Source organism: Mustela putorius, unplaced genomic scaffold (genome assembly GCF_011764305.1).
Source record: "Mustela putorius furo isolate JIRA1106 unplaced genomic scaffold, ASM1176430v1.1 tig00003972_pilon_pilon_pilon, whole genome shotgun sequence".
In the NCBI taxonomy this organism is placed as follows: domain Eukaryota; kingdom Metazoa; phylum Chordata; class Mammalia; order Carnivora; family Mustelidae; genus Mustela; species Mustela putorius.
Window position 1 is genome coordinate 14284492 of NW_025422115.1, and position 24911 is coordinate 14309402.

Sequence of the window (24911 nt, forward strand, 5' to 3'; positions counted from 1 at the left end):
ACATTGGGGTACAGATGGCTCTTCTTTCTACTACATTTGTATCTTCGGGGTTAATATCCAGTAGTGCAATTGCAGGGTCATAGGGAAGCTCTATTTTTAATTTCTTGAGGAATCTCCTCACTGTTCTCCAAAGTGGCTGCACCAACTTGCATTCCCACCACCAGTGTAAGAGGGTTCCCCTTTCTCCACATCCTCTCCAATACATGTTGTTTCCTGTCTTGCTAGTTTTTGGCAATTCTAAGTGGTGTAAGATGGTATCTCAATGTAATTTTAATTTGAATCTCCCTGATGGCTAGTGATGATAAACATTTTTTCATGTGTCTGATAGCCATTTATACATTCATATTTATAAGAGCTTTCAAAAAATTCCTAAACACCGTCATTTTATGATCCTTTCTAAAAAAAATCTTAAATTCTTCACTATATTCATTCACTACATTGAAAAATGCAAGGGGACATTTGATAAAAGGGGACAAATGATAAAAGATCATTTTATTCTTTATATTAGTTGGAAGAAACTTCAGTTCCCACTAATATACTATGATTAAGTAGGTAATGTTATCTTATCATCAGACCACCTCACTCTACACTGCTGGATCAGTCACCTAACCTCCCTCTCAAGATAACCAATAGCACTTAATATGAAGAAGTGATATGGAAGAGGTTAGTTTCTAATAAAAGCTTCCACGTTGGGTAGAATGTTAAGTGAGCAAGTAAGCTGGGATCTATATTTATTGAAAGCAACCCTGTTACACTGGTACATACATACCATCTTCCTCAACTCCTGGTTGGAAACAATAATGACATTTGGTGGGTCCCCAATGGCAGTGGCAGCTCCTCCAATATTTGTGAAGATCACTTCTGCTATCAGGACTTGTCTGGGATTGAGGTTGAGCACCTCACATAATCTGTCACATGGAAGAAAATAAAAGTAGTAGCCATGCTATTCAATTGACAAACCCATGTGTAACCTAAATATTCTTAAAGCACTTGCTTGTACAGGACAGGTGCACACACATACACACACACCTCTAAGAAATACAATGTTTGGGGATAAACAAAGACAACAATGTTGCAGTTAACGCTCAGAATTGCATTTCTCTGAAAGTTAAATGAAATTGACCATCCATCTTAACCACACATGTGGACATATACCCCATAAGACTCCCCACAGATCTGGAGGGAGCACATTTCCCTGAGTGCATGCCCTGGCACAAGTAAATGGTGCTGGCCACCAGATCCCTCTGAGTCAGGGGTGGGGCAGCACACAAAGTAACAACACTCAGTAACTCACACCAAGCCTACCACCCTAATTCTTTACCCACCTTCTCTTTCTCAGATGCTGAGCCCTTAAAGTGTCTCCTCACCCTTCCTGTGGACCTCCTACTTGGAGAAGGAGTACACATTCTACAGTTGTGTGTACCTACCTTGGCTGCACACTAGATTTGTCTGGGAACCTTTGAAAATCCTGCTGTCCAGCCCCGTGACAGATCAATCCCTGGGAGTGGGTTTGGACAGACAGCAGCATTCTACAGCTCCCTAGGTAGATCCAGTGAGCATGAAATTGAAAAACATTGCCTTAAAGAAGGTTTGGGAAACATATCATGGCCCACCACACCTACACATCAGCAGTGCCCACTTCTATACAGAAACCAGGCTTTGGGTCTCCAGGCTGCTGCAGTCAGGGGCCCTTCCTACCATCTCCCAGCACAGAGCATAACCAACAGCACACCTAGGTGTGGGGTGGGCCAGTAATCTGCCTACAGAGCTGTGTGTAAGCTGAAGAGGAAATGGTATCCAGGAACCAGGGACAGAAATGAATCCAAAAAGAGGATCAGACCCCAAACAGTAACAGCAGAAAGCTCCCAGGATCTGCCTCCAGCAAGAAAATAGCGTACACTAATCAATAATGCTGGAGCAAGCACAGAGATGGCATCTGATGTAAATGGGCTAGCCGTTTAACTGGGAAGAATAATGCTACTCCAGACAGAGGCAGAATGTGATTAAGCTCATAAAGTCATGAATAGTACGGTAATATAAATAGTGAATCTGAGCACACTAACACTTGAATCTTGAAAGATGCCATGTTTAGATAATAAATGGAATTGCTATTCTCACAGAAAATTACAGAGCTGGCTCCTGGAACCATGAGGATATAAACAAATCCTAGCAAGGCTGAGGGATGCCAGGAATATGGGCTTCCTCTAGAAGCCCACTCTCACTGGAGCTGCCATCAGAGAATGCAATGAATGAGATGCTAGGACCTGGCACATGTAGGCAACACTATGGTTTTCAAATCAGTGACCACAGCAGAGTCGCCCTGGTTGGAGGGGGGTGAGTGTGGCCTTCCTCTTGCCCCCTGAGGTCTCCTTGAAGCAGAGTTTGGTGCCGGCCATTAGTAGTACATTTACAGTTTAGAGCACCCTTTAAACACGTTCATTCTAGCCTTCATTTGCCCTCAGAAGAACCCCACATACTAGGAGGTACCACGCTCCCCTCCCAGGAAGCCTGAGTCCAGTGTCCCTCATCCCAAATCTGTGCCTAAGTGCACAGAAGGGACAAGGCAGCCAAGTTTGCAGGAACTTAGACAAAAAACCAACTCTCCATACTGTAGGCTGCACCCATGGGGACTCTGTCTGCTCTCTGCTCCTCTCCACCCTCTTGCTCCTCTCCCCAAACTCTTCTCTCTGCGCCAATTCACTCCACCTCTGAGAGTAAACATTCTTCAAATGCCAAAGACGCAACCTAGAATTAGTACTGAGCCCTGGAAGTAGCCCTTATTGATTACTTTGAACTTGCTATGCCTCATGCCTCATGACCAGGAGGGTCTCTTGTCCAGCAGAATCCTCAAAACACTAGCTTGAGTTAGTCCCTTTGATGGTACAACCCAGATTAGTGTAGCTAAAGTGACTTGTCTGGGACCCTTCATTATGTAGCTAGCTCCCCGCAACCCCTAAAATACCTGCTTTCCTGAGACCAGCCAAACACCAGAATATGATGGGTCCAAGCAGGGAAGGACCATGATATGCTGGGGAACCAACCTCAAAATCAAGAACATTAAGTATGGATAAATGGGGATGGCTCAGTAGGTTGAGAGTCCAATTCTTGATTTCAGCTCAGCTCGTGATCTCAGGGTTCTGAGATCAAGTCCTGCATCAGGCTCCAAGCTCAGTACAGAGTCTGTTTGAGATTCTCTTTCTCCCTCTGCCTTTCTCCCCACTTATGTTCTCTCTCTCAAGTAAATAAATAAAATCTTTTTTTAAAAGTATGGATAAAATTATAGTTCCATGGCCTTGCAAGAGGCCTGAATAATGACAGGCTCTGAAGCTCAAGCTTCAGAAGATTCAGGGCAACTGGGCTTTGATACTCAATAAATGTCTAATTAATAAAGTGGGTGGAATTAAAAGAAATAAAATGAAATCAAACTGAATCTCTCTTTCCCAAAGTTACCCTGCAAAATCTTTTCAGGCCAGGTTCTGCAACCCTCCAAGGAGCCTGGTGAGAGCAAGATGGCTGCCCCAACCTTCCCAGACCTCCCACACTTCTCTGTCACACCTGTGACCAGTCCAGTGGACAAGAACTTCTGGCACCTTATAGTCTGCCCCCCACCCCTGGACAGAACGCCAGAGTCTTCTGACTCCCACAAGTATTTCTGTGGCCATTGCTGCTGCTGTCATAGCCATAGCCACAGCCAAAACCATAGCCTTAGCTAAGAGCACTGATCACCACAGTCCCAAGGGATGCACAGGCTAGACCAGGGCAAAACAGCAAAGGAAAGTGGGGACTAGATTGAACAGTGAGAACATACCACCATGAGCCTGACCTAATGCCCAGGTAGGGCCAATCTGCCTACCTACCTTATGGTCACAGGAGTAAAAAGCAGCAATGTGGTGACATTGTCCAGGAAGGCAGACAGGACAGCGGCAATAAAACACAACATGATGACCATGGCCCATACTCTTCCTCTAGATAGTCGGTATGTCTGAGATGCACACACATAGAAAAAAACAAGCCAGGATCAGTGGGGTTGAAGAATAAATATGACTTTTCATTAGGGGTTCTAAGAACGAAGGGTCCAAAAAACACTGAATGGTGGAAAAATTTAGACCCATGAATTCCTAAATTTGCTAAGATGAGGAAATGATGTTTTGTACCTGAACTTTCTGAACCCACAATGGCTTACATTCCTTCCCTCTGATTCTCCTTCTCACAGTGCCCTGTGATGGTTCACTGATTACAAGGTTATGGCCCTCTATCCCTTTAACACTATCCGTATTTTACAATCTCCTTTTGGTTAGACAGACTGGGCCATGACCCTTAACCCTGGTGATTGTTGGCAACTTAAATCTTGGGAACTTTTAGTACCAATATTGAGAGGAAGAGGCCATATATTTGAAAGTACATGAAGATGGCAAAAATCATAGCATAGTTCTATCATTCAGAGTTTGCAAAAGGCTTTGATGAGTAAATAATGTTTTAAAAGAACTTTCCAGTTCAAAAAAAAAAAAAAAATCAAGCACAACATTAGCCTTTGCATTAGTAAAGCATAGCAAGATCTCTCACCAGCCCTGAGTGTTAGCTCCAGTGCACAGTCTGGCTGTCAGAACTTGCTGGTGGATTCCTCAGGAGTACACTTATAAGTGAATGTTTGTATGTTCAATGATTAGAAAGTAATCACTGAAATCATTTCACCAAAAAGCAAGTAATCAGAAGTTGATAACTTAAAATATTTAGATGTTCTAAAATGCAAAACAGTATTTGATAAGTAAGTAGCTTTCAACTTGCCAATTAAACTAATGCTACACAAACATTCAACTCAAATACCCCTTTCCTTTATCTCCTTTTTCAGTTTGACGAGAAAAGGGAAGTGTTGCTCAGAGCCACCTAACTGTACAACAACTGTACCAGTCTTACAGCTGTGATTTTGAAAAGGAGATGGAACTTTAAAATATTTGCTTTAAAAAAAAAAAGAAAAAGAAAAAAAAGTATTTGCTTTAAATGGCAGTTTTATTAACTGAATATGTCATGGCAAAAAATAAATTAATTAATTAATACATAAATATAAAATATCACATCAAACCTACCTTTACAGCACAATAATCAAAAAATCCAGTTTCTGAAAATATGGCTACTAAGATCATCTGTGGGGAAAACAGAAAAAGGAGATATGGACAATCTTTGAGCAGTGCACCACACTGAACAGACGTCAGAATGATCAGTTACAGATCTCAGCTCTGGCCTCTGCGTGAAAGCTGCCTCTTCATCAAGCTTCTTGCTCTCTTGCTGAGTGCAGTCCACTAACTTCCTGAATGGAGTAGGTTTGTCCCTCTATATTTTTGTCCAGGGATATATACCCAAGGTACATTATCATTCCACCTAATCTTCACAACAAACATCAGGTATTATCATTACTCTCTGTTGTTGTTGTTTTTTTTAAGATTTTATTTATTGGGGCGCCTGGGTGGCTCAGTGTTTTAAGCCTCTGCCTTCAGCTCAGGTCATGATCCCAGGGTCCTGGGATCGAGCCCCACGTGGGGCTCTCTGCTCAGCAGGGGGCCTGCTTCCCTCCTTCCTCTGCTTCTCTGCCTACTTGTGATCTCTCTCTCTCTGTCAAATAAATAAATAAAAATCTTTTTTAAAAAGATTTTATTTATTTATGTTAGAAAGAAAAAGAGCAAACAGGGAAAGGAAGAGAGCGAGAGGGACAAGCAGACTCTGAGCTGAGCATGGAGCCTGATGCAAGACCCAATCCCATGACCCTGAGACCATGACTCAAGCCAAAACCAAGAGCTGGATGTTCAACCAACTGAGCCACCTAGTACCCATCATTACTCTCTTACAGACCAGGAAACCAGGGGGCAGAGATGGAAGATGACTTGCTGGCAGTCACAATGCTAGAAGCAGGAAAGGAAATGAGCCAGAATGTGGCCTTCTGTACCTATGTGTCCACAAAAGCAACAGCTAAACATTTTAAGATTTTTAAACAGGGTTAAATTTTGTTTCCTAAAATAATGAAACATTTTCATCACCAATTTGATCAAGATATGCAAAAAAGAACAGTTACACTGAAATGTTTATTCTCTATGTATATATGTATATAAACCAGAACTTGTGCTTCTTTCTAGTGATGTATATAAATCCAGAACTTGTGCTTCTTTCTAGTGATGACACACAGACACTAATAAAAATTATGTCCCATTTACTCTAAATCTAATCAACCAGACATTTCAACCAGCCTGAACTTTCTGGAAAATTCTTTATTCTCTCTCCCAAGATGGCACTATACCAATGTATTGAAACTGGAGCAAGAAGATGCAGGTTCAAGTACTAATTTTACCACTTAGAAGTAGTTTAACCTTGTACAAACAAAGTTATTTAATCCTCTATATTTCAGTTTTCTTGCCTCACCTTTAAATTTTTTATTCCTTGTAAGGCTGTTGTAAAAATTCAATTAAATTATGTAAATTACATAGAAAATAGTAGGTCCAATACTATCTTTCAAATAAAATGCATAAAACAGAAATTTCCAAAAATGAATTTAGACTCAATACAAATATCTATCTCATTTATAGTGACCACTGATGTTCTTCCTAACCCAAATGACCACCTCTACCTGTTGCTGTCTGTAGAATGTGGTGCTTCACTCACTAATAGATGCTTTGCATGGACTGAATTGAACAGGTAGGTCCTGTATGGTTCTCCATTGTTGTGGGAAGCTGGCCCACACATTTGCTGCCAATACTACCCAGAAAAGACAGAGATTTGGGGACTGGGTAAGTAGCCCCACAGGTGGCTGACTGCCACGAAATAAAGAAAAGGCAGGGGGCTGGACAGATAGACTATCTTTCCTCCTCCAAAATTCTAGAATCTTGCTGAACTGACTTCAACAGAGAAAAAAATTAAACCGTTTGTTATGGGCTCAATTATGCCACTTTCCCCAACAAATTCCTATGGTAAAATCCTAACCCTAGTACCTCAGAATAAGTTAAAGTGAAGCCCTAATCCAGTATGACTGATATCCTTATAAGAAGAGGAGATAGCACACAGACACACACACAGAGGGAAGACCAGGTAAAGATACAGGGGAAAGATGTCCTCCACAATTCAAGCAGAGACGCCTCAGAAGGTACCAACCATGCGTACACCTCAATCTCAGAAATCCAGCCTCCAGAAATATGAGGAAATAAATTTCTGTTTTTGAAGCCATCAATCTCTGGTACTTTATTATGGCAGCCCCAGGAAACTAATACAACATCCATTTAAAGGGTTTTTTTACAAACTGTTTCAAATATTAACAAAATGGTAAATATACACTTCCCTAAGTTTTGTTTTGTTTTGTTTTTAAGACTATTTTATGAGATATCTGTTATGTCTTCTTTCTTCTTTGCAGGTGCCCAGGGCCTACTATATACTTTTCAGGACCAAGAGAATTATGAGTTTCTCTTTAAAGCCTAAGTTCATAGCATTGCCTTGTCTCCTTACACCCTACCCAGAGAGGAGGCAACTAGTTTGGATCACATTAAAGCCTACAGTAGCATGGCCTTCTGTTTTGACTACCAGGGGGATAAAAATTACAAAAAAAAAAAAAAAAAGAAGAAGAAGAAGAAGAAAAAGAAGAAGAAATATAGTAACCTGCTTTATGCAAAGCAGGTCTTTTGTCCAGAAAGAGAAAACCCTCCTTCAGACCAGTTATCTGTTTTGGGGTCTGTTCAAGAACACATGCAGCATTCCCACTGCTGTCCAGGCCCTTATCAGATTTTACTTATTCTAGTTAAATCAGTTTATGACACACAAACTATTACTTAAGGACAATTTCTTCCATTTTCCATGTAACTATAGGTGTTTTTCCAATCACCAAAATTTACTTGGTTCACTTATTTAAAATATTCCATTTTATATATTAAGAGAAGTAACTTTATATTTTAAGGTCATTTTAAAATTTTGCTAAATTTTTTAAATGGCAATATTACTTAACTATCAGACAGGCCTACGACTACAATTCTCCACCTAACTAACCAGAGCACCAGTCATTCCATTCCTCCACAGAAGAAACTGTCTAGACCTGCATGAACACTTCTTAATCAAGCCCTAATTGTCAAGCAGTACAATATATTTAATATAATGAAAGATTATCAGCAGTAACAGCAAAAGGGAGGGTGCTGGGTTACAGCAGGCTTGGAGCCCTGTCCCACTGGGAAGATTGTAATTACCATGCCAAATAGCAGGGCCAAGGTCTCAAAATCAATCCACTCCACCACATGGGTCAGGCTGGGTCTCTGCAATCAAAGCACATATTTCCTAATTAATGTTGGACATTATCCTCCTGGTGATAAGTTTTTTTTAAAAAATTTGCTATTCTTTATGGCAAGCCCATTCATTGGGCCATAGTCAAAAATACCACCCCCTTGCCTTTGAAATTAGAGTATATTATCAAGGAAAACCACTTGTGACTAAAGGCATAATAATGTCAAGCCTATGCATTTAGTTATAAGAAAAACAAATTTCTTAAATCCTGTCCCTGGAAACTCCATGAACTGCAACCTGAATTGCAGGATTGATCCCTGAGGTTAGTGAGGTCCCCATATATCTTCCTTGGTGTTGGACCATGAAGCCAGGATGGCAATAACTGAAGGACACACATGTCCTACTCATCAGTTGTCCATCCACACTCACTTTTTCTTCTAACAACCCTGCAGAGTAGGGAAGCCTGGAGTCATGGGGAAATGGGAATATGGAGTGTGAAGCAAGGGCACTTCGAGATTCTAGTTGTTGGGAAAGATTGCACTGTGGCTCAGGGAGCTACCCACAGCACAGGCTGTGTGCTATATTAATGTTTTCTAAATTAAATAACTAATACTATACTACTACTTCAGATTTAATAGAAATAACAGTGGCTTATGTGTAAGCTCTAGGACTCTGGGACATTTTACCCTTAAAGTTAGTATTTGTTTATACCAACTCTAGGCTAGAAAAATTAAATAAATAAATAAATAAATAACCATAGCTCCATGTAGTTTTTTAAGCCAGTTATTATTCTTTGGTTGACTGAACAGCCTGTAGTACTGCTTTGCAGAACCCTCCTTTAGATTCTATAGAGTTGTTTTCAAATCCAGTTCTGTGTGCTGCTCCTCAAACAATGGCAGGCCTCCATCTCCAATGGGTGCTTGGCCTCTCCTGCCTCCCTGCATTCATTCCTATATTCTTGCCAGACAAGCCACACACAGACACTGATGGGGTGCCATCAACCCCCAAACACACATCTCTAGGGACTTCCTGGTATCTGCAAGACAGAACCCCAACCTCACCATTTCTCACTTCTGCTCCAGGCAGGATGGCCCCCTCTAGTTCCCAAGGGCTGACAGCATCCAGAGTCAACTCTAACACCACTCTGCTATACAGCCCGGGGCAAATGAGGGACCATGATGAGCCTTTCCTCAACTAACATAAGGAATAAAAAAAAAAAGTGTTTGCAATAAAGTCAAATGAAAAATATTCATCAATGTTGAAGGGTTTGTTAGTTCATACTTCTAGCATGGTTCCTGAGGGATAAATGTGGAAATAGTATATAAAAGAATGAAAATAATCTGCTAACACTTAGTTCCTGGACTGTCTTTGAATTTTATACTCTATCGAGTGGCAAGCTGTTGATTCAAAATGTTACAACTTACATCTCCTATCACCGCTAGTGCTGCTAATGCCGCAAGGGAACCCAACATGGCTGCCAGGGTTCTGTGAACAATCTGGAAAGGAATATAGGAAATTATTTCATTCTGGTCCACAGGGGTTTAAAATGCACAAAAACCTATATTGCTATTTGTATCCATTAATGTCAGCCATTCTGTACCATTATCTATTGACAAAATAAATAAATCATGGGTCTTGCTGTTTCAGAGCCTGGACACCCCAGAGACACACAAAAATAGCACCAGTCTGCCTTTTAAAGAAAGCTAATTCATTTCCTGAATAATTAGATGACCCAGAAGTAGAAGCAGAAGGCTAAAGTATGGTCTGTAAGGAAGTATGCTGTTAATTGCCATTAATTATTTACCATACATCCCTAGGCAACTAGACCATTAGTTCCACAACATAAATCAATTCTGCCCAATTGCTGAGACTGTTATTAAACCAAAGGCATATAATCAAATGCTTAATCTAATTGAGACTTCAGTGTTATCACTGAATCATGAAAGTACTTTTTCTATTTAATTATAATTCAAATGAACATGAAATTTCTGAGACAAAATATGAAGAAAGGCAAAGATGCAGAGAAATTGGAATCCTCCAACATTGCTGGTGGGAATGTAAAATGGTGCAGCCATTATAGAAAAGTTTGGCAGTTTCTTAAAAAGTTAAATAATAAATTACCAGATGACCAGAAATTCCACTCCTAGGAATTTACTCAAGAGAAATGAAAAAATGTATGTCCAATTAAATTAATTAAATGAGGCCATTAAACAGAAGTGGTTCCAACACCTTGGCAGCCTACATTAAGCAAACCAAAATCTAAGCCTATAATAAATGCCTCAAGGATAAGAAATGAAAATCTAAGGACAACTCATCATAAACAGCCAACTAGACATCCCAAATATGGCAAACACTTAAGCTATAGCTAATCAAATCATTTCCTTGCTGTTTCCCCCTTTTCCCTGTATAAGTCTTTCCCATAACTCCTGTCGGTAGAGCACTCCTAAGCACTCCCAGTTTGGCAATGCCCAATTCAAACTTATTTTGGTCAAATAAACTCTTAGAAATTTACTATACCTTGATTTATCTTTGAATAATTCACATAAAGCATAAATGTTCATAGCAACATTATTAAAAATAGACAAAAACTGAAAACATTCCAAATGTCTATCCATGGTAAGTGGATAAAGAAAAAGTAGTATATGTTACAACATGGAACAATTGATACATGCTAAGTTAAGAATGAATTGGTTAAATCTGAGGGGGAGACAAAGCATGAGAGACTGTGGACTCTGAGGAACAAACTGAGGTTTTGAAGGGGAGGGTGGGGGGGATGGGTGAGCCCGGTGGTGGGTATTAAGGAGGGCATGTATTGCATGGAGCACTGGGTGTGGTGCATAAACAATGAATCTTGGAACACTGAAAAAATTAAAATAAAATAAAAATCAACCCAAAATGGATAATGCAACTGTGAGAGAAATAAAACACAAAAGGCTGCATATTGTATCATTCCATTTATATTAACTATCCAGAAAAGATTAATTTAGAGAGAGACAAAAAGATTGGGGTTGCCTAAGGCTGGAGGTAACAATAGAGACTGACTGCAAATGGGCCCAGGATGTCTTTATGGGGTGATGGAACATTCTAAAACTGTATCATGCTAATGGTTGCTGCTGTGGTCTGAACGTTTATATCCTCCCAAAACTCATATGTTGAAATTCTAATTCCTAAAATGATGATATTAGAAGGTTGGCTTTTGGGAAGTCATGAGGTCATGAGAGCAGATTCCTCATGAATGGATTATAAAAGATAATAAAAGTGCCATTACAAAAGAGGATCCAGAGAGATCTCTTGCTTCTTCCACCATGTGAGGATACAATGAAAAGTCTGCAACCCAGGAGAGTCCCCTCACCTGACTCCTCATCTTGATCTTGCCTTCCATTCTCCAGAACTATGAAATAAATTTCTTTCATTTATAAGCCAGCCAGTTTGTGGCACTTTGCTATAGCAGGCCTAAGAAATGAATACTGAAAAGTGGGGACACTCCTATAATACCTAAAAATGTGGAAGCAGCTTTGGAACTGGGTAATGGGTAGAGGATGGAAGAGTATGGAAGGGCACACCAGGAAAAGCCTACATTGCTACTAACAGACCATTAAAAGCAATTTTGGTGAGCACTCAGAAAAGAAAGCCCTCAGAGAAGCCTCAGTCTTCATAGAGAATACATAAGTGATCATGAAGAAAATGTTGGTGGAAATATCAGTAAAGACCATTCTGAGGAGGTCTCAGACAGAATGAGGAACATGTTATTGGACAATGGAGACAAGGTGATCCTTGTTATAAAGTGGCAAAGGACTTGGTTGAACTGTGTTTGTATCCTAGTTTGTGCAAGGTAGAACCTGTAAGGAAAGAAATTGGCTAACTGGCTAACTGGCTAAGGAGTTTTCTAAGCAAAAAGATGAAAAAGCTGCGTGGTTACTCTTCAGTGCTTGAAGTAAAATGAGATAAGTGAGAAATGACTTAAAGATGGAACTGTTAATCAGAAAAGAAAGAGGGGCTCCTGGGTGGCTCAGTGGGTTAAGCCGCTGCCTTCGGCTCGGGTCATGATCTCAGGGTCCTGGGATCGAACCCCGCATCGGGCTCTCTGCTCAGCGGGGAGCCTGCTTCCTCCTCTCTCTCTCTGCCTGCCTTTCTGCCTGCTTGTGATCTCTCTCTGTCGGGTAAATGGATGGAATCTTTAAAAAAAAAAAGAAAAGAAAAGAAAGAGCACATGCATCCAAATGTTCATGCAGCAATGTCCACAATAGCCAAACTGGGGAAGGACCCAAGATGCCTTTTAACAGACGAATGGATGAAGGAGATGTGGTCCATATATACAAGGGAATATTACTCAACCATCAGAAAGGATGAATGCTCACTATTCATTGACATGGATGGAAGTGGAAGGGATTATGCTAAGTGAAATAAGTCAAGCAAAGACAATTATCATATGGTTTCATTCATTTGTGGAACATAAGGGATTAGCACAGACGACATTAGGGGAAGGATGGGAAAACTGAAAGGAGGTGGGAATGATTAGAGGAGGAGATAAACCATAAGAGACTATGGACTCTGGGAAACAACCCGAGGGTTTCAGAGTGGAAGGGAATGGGAGGATGGGGTGGCCTGGTGATGGTACTAAGGAGGGCAAGTGTTTTAATCAGCACTGAGTATTACACACAAATAATGAATCATGGAACACTAACAAAACTAATGAGGTACTGTATGGTGATTAACATAACAATAAAAATGTAAATTTAACATATAAAAGAAAACTAAGATTTATTTTGGAAAATAAGACCTCTAGTAAAGATACCCCTTCCCTTCTCACCACAAAAGATAAATAAATAAATAAGAAGTTGAATTTGTAATTTTCAGGCTATCCAAACTGAAAAAAGTGAGAAAGTTTATTTAGGAATGAACACAAAGGGCATGGCCAAATTTGGTAGGGTTATCAGTTTGGATCTGACATCTCAACAGAAGTTAGGAGCTATTCAACAAGACAAGGCAGAGAATAGTCAGCCATCTACTATAGCTTTATAAAGAGAAGCTGAATATGCTAGACCCATAATATGCCACTTTGGCATATTGAATTTTTTTCTAACATCTTAATTTTATTTTATTTTTTTCAGTGTCCTAAGACTCATTGTTTATTCACCGCACCTAGTGCTCCATACAATATGTGTCCTCCTTAATATTATTTGAGAAACAGCTGTTACAAAAAAGACACTCTAAACGTTTTTTGTCCCACTGAAAAGAAAAAATAAATAAATATCCTATGTGAAAGGTATTTTCCCTATACCAGGAGAATAGATGCCATCCTCATCACCAGAAATAGGGAATTCAGGGCTGAGAAGGCTATGTAAACAAGACGTGTTACTTCACTGACTTACTACCCAAACTCAAACTCTTTTCTCTTGTCAATTCTTCAAAAATGTATTATTTTCTTCTCTAAAATATGTAAAAGCTGGCTACTTTGCTTATTTCTTTGAGTCTCATATTTGGAGAGGGGCTCCTATATGTACAAAATTGGTTTGTATTCTCCTAGTAATCTACCTTCTGTCAACTTAATTAGCAAACTGTGATATAATGATGATAAAAAAATATATCATTTGTTATTTGGATGACCAACAATTTTTTCTCAGATATATCTAATCTTCATCCACAGTTCTTGAAAACATTTCAGAGCTATAAAAGTGAAATGAGATTAAAGAGTGCACTAGTGTTGATGAGCACCAGGTGTTATACAGAACACTAAATTGTACACCTAAAACTAATATGACACTATATGTCAACTAGAAGTTAAATAAAAACTTAAAAAAAAAAAAGGAGTCTACATGTCATGATGAGCACCAGGTGTTATATAGGAGTGTTGGATCACTATATTGTACACCAAAACTAATATTACACTGTATGTTAACTAACTGGAATTTAAATTGAACATTTAAATAAGTAAATATAAATTAATTAATTAATAATAAAATCAGTGTCTTATTAATGACAGTGACTTTTAGACCCCACTCAAGGGCAGGAAGATCAACCATGTGATTAGAGGATTAAAACTGCTAGTCTCACTCCCCAAACTCCAGAGAGGATAGAGGGGATGAATCAGCCAATAGCCAATGACTTATTTAATCATTATTATATAATTAAACCTCCATAAAAATCCAAAAGGATAGCTTTTGGTCCTTGTTTTCAGAGAGCTTCCATGCTTGGGGAACCAGAATACTTTCACATGCCATCAAGCTGGGACCCAAGCTCCATGAGATCAGAAGCTCTTTTCTTGGACACCTTGCCTTGTGTATCTCTTCACATTCTTTAATGCACCGGTAGATAAAAGTAAGTGTTTCCCTGAGTTTCGTGAGCCACTCCAGCAAATTAATCAGACCTAAGGAGAAAGTTGTTGGAACCTCGAATTTGTTGCCAGTTGGTCAGAAGCCTGGGGCTTATGATTGGTTTCTGAAGTTGGGAGATGACACTGAATGCTTAACCTGTGGAATCTGATTTTATCACTGCGTAGATAGTGTCATAATTGAGTTAAGTTCTCAGACACCAGTAGGGTGTCTGACAATTGCTTAGTGTTAGTGGGGATTCCCATGCTAGAATTGACTCTGAGAACCCTAAAAGATTAGCCAAAGAATGTAGGCTAGAAAAAAAGGAAATGTCTCCCATCTCCATAGTTACAAAATATTACCCTCAGGGGAAAGTGGATAAAGAGTACAGGGAATCACTGTATTTCTTTCAACTCTATGTGAATAGGCAGCTATGTAAAAATTAAACCTTTAATTTAAAAAAAAAAAAAAAGGCCTACTTCTCTCCTCCAAGACACTGCTAAACTTAAAACAAGAAGAGAATGTAGGATCCTATTCAGCTATAAGAAGCTTTCACAACAAAATGCCCACGTTAATTGAAAAAGAACAACAGTGCACTGCTCACTGCTCGAAGCACTGAGGATTCAGCAGTAAAGAGACAGGAGTGTCGTGGCTGTGTGGAGCCCACTCCTTGTAAACAAGAAATGAGTGTTTGGTAAACAGAGTGAGTGAGGTCCTGGGCCAAAGGGGCCTTAAAGTATGTCACGGTCAGAACATAGGACACCCAGAGAAGGAGGGGAGAGTCAGCTCTGAATAGGTGTCAGGGCCAAAAGGGGCTTCAGTGTCAGGGACAGAAGGGAAGGAGTGATGGGGCCAGAGTCAGGGCCAGGCAATTGGGCCATGGTCAGAAGAGATTTAGATTTAATTTCATATTTCTCATTCAAAACAAACCAACTACTTGCCAAAATAAGTTGCATGTATTTCCTGCTTTGTACGTGTGTGTATATGAGAAAGAATAAAGAACAGTGAGAAAGAATTATAGGAAAATGTTGCAGATCAACAAACTTTAAGACAGCATGGAGCCTTGAGTGAGCTCTAAGCAACCTGAGTGTATGTTAATTTCCCCTGTTTTTGTTTAATCCAATGAGGCAGGTTGCCAAGAAGCAAAGCTCTTTTCCTTCTCACCACGGTTCCAAGGCAGGTTACATTTGTCTTATTTTTTCTATTTTTGAAAAGTATTACATAGAACATTTTTCTAATTTGTCAAAAATAGTTTTTAATACACTTTACATGAAAATCTTTGAAAGCTTCATGAAAGATAATAAAGCACAGTACATAATTTCATGAAGTCTGTACATAAATGCATTCTGTTCAGAGGTTTCAAATCATTTTAGAAACAGCTTTCATGAACAACAATGTATCTCTATATTTTGCCTGCTATGTGTGATATATTACAGAAACATAAAATTAAGTTCAAAAACTACATTGAAATGCAACTTTTCTCAAAAGTGCTCACAGAGATCACTTTTATGTGAAGCAATACCTTTTTAACTATTATTTTTACAAATAACACAGGCAAAATTGTTTCAAAATGTCAATAAACTATTCTGGGCAATGCAGATTCCAACTAATCGCAGAGCCTCTGGTAATAAAGACAACCACTTTCAATGTATTATGAAGTAAATTGCACAGGTGATGATAGACTTGCACTTTAACTGCATTCCTTATGATCTCATTAAGGGCTTAAATCAGTTATATTCAGTTATATCAGTTATTCTATTACATTAAAAAATACTACATATTCTGTTATTATGACAATGTAGTCTTATACTAGTGCAAGAAGGAAGAAAAGAGGAAGGAGAAGAATGAGAAGATAGAGGGAGGGTGGAGGGGGGAAAGAGAGACAGAGAAAGTGACACTATCAAACTACACCACAGTGATTCAGGTCTTCATCAGAACCAGTGTTTTGGGGGCGCCTGGGTGGCTCAGTGGGTTAAGCCGCTGCCTTCGGCTCAGGTCATGATCTCGGGGTCCTGAGATCGAGTCCCGCATCGGGCTCTCTGCTCAGCAGGGAGCCTGTTTCCCTCTCTCTCTCTCAGCCTGCCTCTCCATCTACTTGTGATTTCTCTCTGTCAAATAAATAAATAAAATCTTTAAAAAAAAAAAAGAAAAGAAAAGAACCAGTGTTTTGGAACCTAAACATTATCCTCAGTTTGAATCACCGTTCTCTCGTCTTCTGCCCCACCCTGTCCTCAGACTAACCACTTTGGGCTGGAATGATCAGGCACCGGAACAAGCCATGACCTCTCACCCTGCACCCCACTTGACAGGCTCCCTTCTCATTAGCAGCACTTTCAGCCAATGCTCTACTGAGTCTCACATGACACAGAAGATGGATGGAGCATTGTGTTCCAAAGATCTTGAGTTCCCTGACGTGTTGATAATCTTAGCTCAACAGAAGACCTAGTGGGCCAACAGGCATGGGAGATGCTGGTTAAACATAGATTCACATATGCCTCTCTACAATGTTTCCAAAACCATAATTACTACTGGGATTCTCTTCTCAAGATGCATCCAGAAGAAAGAGATGAAAGAACATGCACCCTGGGAGGGACCACAGGCTATCTGGGAGTCAGTACCCAGCCCCACTAATCCACTGAGGCCACACAAGCAGGCATGACAAATGCCGATCTGAGCAGAGCTTCAGATGTGCTGTGCAGACAAGAGTCCTCTCATCAAGTCCCAGCAGAGCAGAAAGCAGTGGGTTGTAAGTCACTGGGATGTTTGAGTGAGCACATCAAATGTGCTCAGAAAAATGTTGACTAATTTGGAAATGGGTCCAGAAGTAGGACACTACAGATAGAAAAAACCTAAAGTACATAGCAAGGCTTTCAAGGCTGGTAAGTAGTCCATAAAAGACTTGACATAAAATGTGATAGAAAATGGCAACTCAATTTATTTGGTAGAAAATCTTTAATAAGAGGTAAGATGCCAAAAATGTATGGATGAGCTTGGAGGTTTGGGTACATGGCTGAGGCAGCTGCTAAAACACAGAAGCTGTGAGGTATGAGGTGAATGCTGGAACAAGAGGTTGTGTGGTGTGAGGTGGATGATGGAAAAGGGGGCTATGAGGTAAGAGGTGGGTACTGGAACATGGAGTTGTAAGGTGTGATGCGGATGTGAGGTGGATGCTGGAACATGGGGCTGTGAGGTGTGAGGTGGATGCTAGAAGATGGGGCTATGAGGTATGAGGTGGTGCTGGAGCCTGGAGATGTGTGAGGTGGGTGCTGGAACATGGGGGCTGTGAAGTGTGAGGTGGATGCTGGAATATGGGGCTGTGAGGAAAGAGGTGGGTGCTGGAACATGGGGTTGTGAGGTGTGATGGGGGATGTGAGGTGGATGCTAGAACATGGGGCTGTGAGGTGAGAGATGGTGCTGGAACATGGAGGGGTGTGAGGTGTGAGGTGGATGCTGGAACATCCTTAAGATCTCACTAAGGGCTTAATGAGATCATGCTGGAACATGGGGGGTGTGAAGTGTGAAGTGGATGCTGGAACATGAGTTGTGAGGTAGAAGGTGGAATGGGCTTTTAGGCAATACCCATTGAGTTGGTTCCCTGTAGGCCTGTGGGTTTCCTCACAGTGCCCTCCAGAGTGAAAGGTGGGTTGTATGTCATCCCCATCTCGCAGTGGTTCACAATGTGAATGAAAGAGAATTTGCGGGGCGCCTGGTGGCTCAGTGGGTTAAGCCGCTGCCTTCAGCTCAGGTCATGATCTCAGAGTCCTGGGATCGAGTCCCGCATCGGGCTCTCTGCTCAGCAGGGAGCCTGCTTCCCCCCCTCTCTCTCTGCCTGCCTCTCTGCCTACTTGTGATCTCTGTCTGTCAAATAAATAAATAAAATCTTTTAAAAAAAAAGAAAAGAAAGAGAATTTGCACTCAAAATTTATAGCTCTTGGATTGGACCAGGAGGCTGGAAAAGGTGAGAATTTTAGGGCATCTTGGGAGAAGTATATTTGGGTGCAGAGGTAAACATTTTGGCTGGTGGGTGAACTGAGTTGGATTGTATTATATGCTCCTAATCATCACCCTTGACCCCAGGCCATTACCCTACTTTGTCAGATAGCCTGTGATCTGATGGGAGCAATCTACTACCTAGCGCCCTGCCTCCAATACTTAGTTTTTTCTGCCCTTAATGTGTATGTTGTCAGTCCTGGCTGCTTGTTCTTGCTGATATCTTACCATTATTATTATGTATATGGTATATTCCCTTTGCAAGGCCCATCATGCACTATGTGACCCAAGGAGAATGTATATGTACAAATCATATATTTTCTCTTTAGGTGTTACCCAAATAGTACCGAGTTAATTTTCTGGCATGGCTTATGTACCACAAAATTATAGATCCTCGAGCTTAAAGGCACCTCAAGATGTCATCTGGTATAGTCTTCAAGCATATAAAACATACTGACTCTGACCCAGAACTAAAGTTCCACAGCTGCAGGCTGTGAACATGTAGTCATATGAAGGTCAACCAAATCACCAATTGATCCTGTGTTGCCTAGGAAGACAGGTTGAGTTTCTCCTCAAAAAGAAAAATAAGAATAATTGTGTTACTGAATTTTCAGTGCTAAGTTCATAAGGTATAAATTCCTATTGCATATTGCAAACATTTCTGCTAAGAAACTACATAAGCTTGGCTACCACGGTAAAAGAAAACATGCCATTTGTTAACTCTTCTAGCCTTGGAGAACCACAAAAGGTGGCCACAACTCCCCAAATACATTTAGAGAATTAGGATGTTACCAAAAACTTTTTTTCATGTGTCTATATCTTAAAGGTTGAAATAAAGAAATATCTTAAAGGTTGAAATAAAGATTAGAAAAACACATTGTTTGTTTGGGACACCTGGGTGGCTCAGTTGGTTGGACGGCTGCCTTCGGCTCAGGTCATGGTCTCGGAGTCCCGGGATCGAGTCCCGCATCGGGCTCCCAGCTCCATGGGGAGCCTGCTTCTCCCTCTGACCTTCTCCTTGCTCATGCTCTCTCACTGTCTCTCTCTCAAATAAATAAATAAAATATTAAAAAAAAAAAAAAGAAAAACACATTGTTTGAAGTCTCCCACAACTTCCTTGCAACATTTTCCAAAATGAGTGGTCTCTAGCCACACATCATCAAATAGACATTATTTCCAGGGCAGGATGAAAATACCATATTAGGTATGTTTACTTTCTTTTTCACAACCCTCAAAGAAGCCAGGTATACATGGGTGGTCTCAACTGTTTCCACCACCTTCCCATACTGTCCTCTTGCCTTGGAGGATAAGCAATTCTACAGAGTTGCTCTGGAATCAGAAATGCCAACACAGCCCAAGTGGGGTATGACCTGTTCTGCCTCAGATATGCATGAATACACCTGACCTGGGGGTTTTTGTTTAGCAACATACAGTCACCTGCCAAACTGTGAGACTAAGGTGGGATCACAGTGCTTGATCTTGAAAAGAAAGCGGGTTTACTGAATTTTGTGTGAAGTGTCCATGATGCTCAAACCTCAAAAGCAGTGATGGGACTGACCTAAGTGAGGTGGCAGCCCCCCAAACAAGGAGCAACAAGGTGGGTCTCAATGACTCCAGCTAGACGCATGCTTCAGGCACAACTATCTGCCTATTCTGCACATGGGAGACTCTGGAAAGGAGGAAAAGTCATGGGGGCATCAGGTGACATGGGGGATGGGCGGCAAGAAGAGCAGACACCCTCATTGTCAGGGCCACCCAATTCTATGAGGATGGTGCTATCACCCTGAGGAGCTCTGAATTTACACATCCTTCTTGGCTCATTCTGGCCCAGGTGCACTAGGTAAGGCCCACAGGACCCAGGCCACCACCACCTCCACCCCACCCCGCTCAGCAAGCACACCCCCTTCCATTCTTTTCAGAATTTCTTAAGCAAACTTCAAGCAGAGAAAGTCAATTATCCTATGGTTTCACTTACTTGTGAAGCATAAGGAATAACATGGAGGACATTAGGAGAAGGAAATAGAAAGCGAATTGGGGGAAATCGGAGGGGAGATGAAGCATGAGAGACTGTGGACTCTGAGAAACAAACTGAGGGTTTTGGAGGGGATGGGGGAGCAAGGTTGGGTGAGCCTGGTGCTGGGTATTAAGGAGGGCACATATTGCATAGAGCACTGGGTGTGGTGCATAAACAATGAATCTTGGAACATTGGAAAAACAAAATAAAATTAAATTAAAATTTAAAATGTTAAAAGAAAGAAAGAAAAGGTTCACATGGACATTTGCAGAAAAACATGTGTGAGCTTGGAGTAGACTCTAGAACAGTAATGGATGCTGGAAATTCCCTCTGATGGCAGTGCCAGTACTTAAGAACTGGGAACACCCAGTGCTTCCCCAAGGCACAACACCAGCTCGGCAAGAGCCATTATATTCTCTCTACTTAAGAGAGAACCAGACTCGACAGGCTCTGACACTGAAGTTCAATTGCACCATTCTTTCCAGTAGGGGCCTGATTGTCCTACACTTTCAGCTGGCCTCTTAATGTTTGTATGGCTACAGTGCATGGGGCCAGCAGGCCTCTTCCCACTGTGGTCCCTCAGTAACCCAGGCTGCCTCACCACACACCATCACTAAGGCAAGAAGAAGGGAGAGTTGCTCTGCTGATAACCCAAAAACCAGGCATAAGGCAAGACTACATCTTACCTCAGAGGGGAGGGTGTTCATCCCACCATGCATGCAGGGTACCTTCACATCATGGGACAAAAGGATGAAGGCCAACCACCTATATAAAATGGCCACATCCTCTTCCTAAGAGACAAGGGAGGGTGGTAAGAAGACCCACCTGGCAGGAAGTGCCACCAGTAACAATATCAGAACAAACATAGATGAAAGCCTGGCCCTGGCCCAGCAGGGGTGCTGTTATGACCTGAGCTATAAGGAAACACAGAAATATAATTCAGTAGAACCAGGAAAACAACACATGAACAAAATGAGGAATTTAACAAATGGATAAGAAATCATAAAAAATAACCAAACAAATTCTGGAGCTGAAGAATTTAATGAATGAAATGAAAAAAAAATGCAACAGAGAACATCAGCAGCAGGGTAGATCAAGTGGAAGATAAAATAAATGATCTAGACAACAGAATGGCTATCAGACACATGAAAAAAATGTTCATCATCACTAGCCATCAGGAAGATTCAAATTAAAACTACATTGAGATATCACCTTACACCAGTTAGAATGGCCAAAAATTAGCAAGACAGGAAACAACATGTGTTGGAGGGGATGTGGAGAAAGGGGAACCCTCTTACACTGTTGGTGGGAATGCAAGTTGGTGCAGCTTTTTTGGAGAACAGTGAGGAGATTCCTCAAGAAATTAAAAATAGAACTTCCCTATGACCCTGCCATTGCACTACTGGGTATTTAACCCCAAAGATACAGATGTCATGAAAAGAAGGGCCATCTGTACCCCAATGTTTAGAGCAGCAATGGCCACGGTCGCCAAACTGTGGAAAGAACCAAGATGCCCTTCAACGGATGAATGGATAAGGAAGATGTGGTCTATATACACTATGGAGTATTGTGCCTCCATCAGAAAAGATGAATACCCAACTTTTGTAGTAACATGGACGGGACTGGAGGAGATTATGCTGAGTGAAATAAGTCAAGCAGACAGAGTCAATTATCATATGGTTTCACTTATTTGTGGAGCATAACAAATAGCATGGTGGGCGTGGGGAGTTAGAAGAAGGGAGTTGGGGGAAATTGGAAGGGGAGGTGAATCATGAGAGACTATGGACTCTGAAAAACAATCTGAGGGGTTTTAAGTGGTGGGGGTGTGGGAGGTTGGGGGAACCAGGTGGTGGGTATTATAGAGGGCACGAATTGCATGGAGCACTGGGTGTGGTGAAAAAATAATGATACTGTTATGCTGAAAATAAATGAATGAAAAAAAAAAAGAATGTCCAATGGGGGAAAAAAGTCTATTCAACAAATGGTGTTGGGAAAATTGAACAGCCACATGCAGAATGAAACTGGACCATTTCCCTACACCACGCACAAAAATAGACTCAAAATGGATGAAGGACCTCAATGTGAGAGAGGAATCCATCAAAATCCTTAAGGAGAACACAGGTAGCAACCTCTTCGATCTCAGCCATAGCAACTTCTTCCTAGAAACATTGCAAAAGGCAAGGAATGCAAGGGCAAAAATGAACTATCGGGACTTCAGCAAGAACAAAAGCTTTTGCACAGCAAAGGAAACAGTCAACAAAACCAAAAGACAACTGATAAAATGGAAGAAGATATTTGCAAATGACATATCAGATAAAGGGTTAGTATCTAAAATCTATAGAAAACTTATCAAACTCAGGACCCAAAGAACAAATAATCCAATCAAGAAATGGACAGAAGACATGAAAAGACATTTCTGCGAAGAAGACATCCAGGTGGCGGACAGACACATGAAAAACTGCTCCACATCACTCGGCATCAGGGAAATACAAATCAAAACCACAATGAGATACTACCTCACATCAGTCAGAATGGCTAAAATAAACAAGTCAGGAAATGACGGGTGTTGCCAAGGATACGGAGAAAGGGGAACCCTCCTACACTATTGGTGGGAATGCAAGTTGGTGCAGCCACTCTGGAAAACAGCATGGAGGTTCCTCAAAAAGTTGAAAATAGAGCTACCCTAGGAGCCAGCAATCACACTACTGGGTATTTACCCTAAAGATACAAATGTAGTGATCCAAAGAGGCACGTGCACCTGAATGTTTATAGCAGCAGTGTCCACAACAGCCAAACTATGGAAGAACCTAGATACCCAACAACAGATGAATGGATAAAGATGATGTGGTGTGTGTGTGTGTACACACACACACACACAATGGAATAGTATGCAGCCATCAAAAGAAATGAAATCTTGCCATTTGCAATGACGTGGATGGAACTAGAGGGTATTATGCTGAGCAAAGTTAGTCAATCAGAGAAAGACAATTATCATATGATCTCTCTGATATGAGGAATTTGAGAGGCAGGGCAGGGTGTTTGGGGGATAGAGAGGGAAAAATGAAACAATATGTAATTGGGAGGGAGAAAAACCATAGAGATTCTTAATTTCACAAAACAAACTAAGGTTTTCTGGGGATTGAGGGTATAGGGAGAGGGTGGCTGGGTTATGGACATTGAGGAGGGTATGTGCTATGGAGAGTGCTGTGAAATGGGTAAGCCTGATGATTCACAAACCTATACCTCTGGGGCAAATAATACATTATAGGTTAATAAAAATAATTAAATTTTAAAAAGAAATTTTAAGAAGATCTCAAAAAGATCTTTACACCCCCATATTTACTGCAGCATTATTCACAGTAGGCAAAATAAGGAAACAACGTAACCATCCATTAAAGAATAAATGAATAAAGAAGATGTAAGGTGTGTGGATGTGTGTGTGTGTGTGTGTGTGTGTGTAATGAAATATTATCCAGCCAGGATAAAAAAAATAGAAATATTGCCATTTATGACAACATGGACAGACCTTGAGGGCATTATGCTAATGAAATAAGTCAGACAGAGAAAGACAAGTTACTGTATGATCTCACTCATATGTGGAATCTAAAAAAACCTAACTTGTAGAAAAAGAGTAAAATGGTGGTTACCAAGGCCTGGGGGATGGGGAAATTGGAGAGAGGTTTGAAGATACAATCTTGCATCTAGAGGATAAATAAGTTCTGGAGACCTAATTAATGCACAGCATAGTGATTATAGTCAACAGTAATGTATTGTAAACTTCAAAGTTGCTGAGAGACTATATCTTAATTGTTCTTACCACATCAAAGAATTGATAATTATGTAATAGTGATGGAGTATTGGTTAAATTTCCAGTGGTAATCATATTGCAATATACAATGTATCAAGTTAATATGTTATACACTTTAAACTTACACCATGTTTAAAAAAACTTATACAATGTTGTATGTCAATTAAATCTCAATTTAAAAAAATATGTGCATTCTAGACCTTGGGTGCTCTAATAATGGCAAAAAGAAAAAAGAAAGAAAGGAAGAAATACTCTGTAAAATGCTAAAATAGAATCTTCTACACATTGTCAGCAAATAAAATAACTTTCCAGAAAGTTTGATATGGTACAAAGATGTACCATATCATCAAGAGACTTGCCCAAGCTAGACCATAAAAGCATACCTGATGGGGGAGAGAAACATCTTCCAACTCCCTTCACTTTCTCTACCCCCAGCAGATCTGCCATAATGTCACCTGTCCCTTGTGGCTCCCATCTCTTCCCAGTGTGGCACCAGTTCCCAAAGCACCAGAGAGAAGGTCCAGGCCAGCCCACACACTGGAAG

General features: G+C 40.7%; 1 protein-coding gene across 2 annotated transcripts in view; it reads right to left on the reverse strand.

The window, feature by feature from the left end:
* OCA2 (OCA2 melanosomal transmembrane protein) overlaps window positions 1-24911 on the reverse strand; it is a 388170-nt gene that overhangs the window by 247026 nt on the left and 116233 nt on the right. For both annotated transcript variants that reach the window (XM_045070700.1, XM_045070701.1), the window contains 5 exons: window positions 9669-9740; window positions 8211-8276; window positions 5085-5141; window positions 3858-3982; window positions 770-908 (listed from right to left, as the gene is read on the reverse strand). In XM_045070700.1, coding sequence (XP_044926635.1) covers window positions 770-908; window positions 3858-3982; window positions 5085-5141; window positions 8211-8276; window positions 9669-9740 — 459 coding nt within the window. The remainder of the gene's footprint in view (window positions 1-769; window positions 909-3857; window positions 3983-5084; window positions 5142-8210; window positions 8277-9668; window positions 9741-24911) is intronic.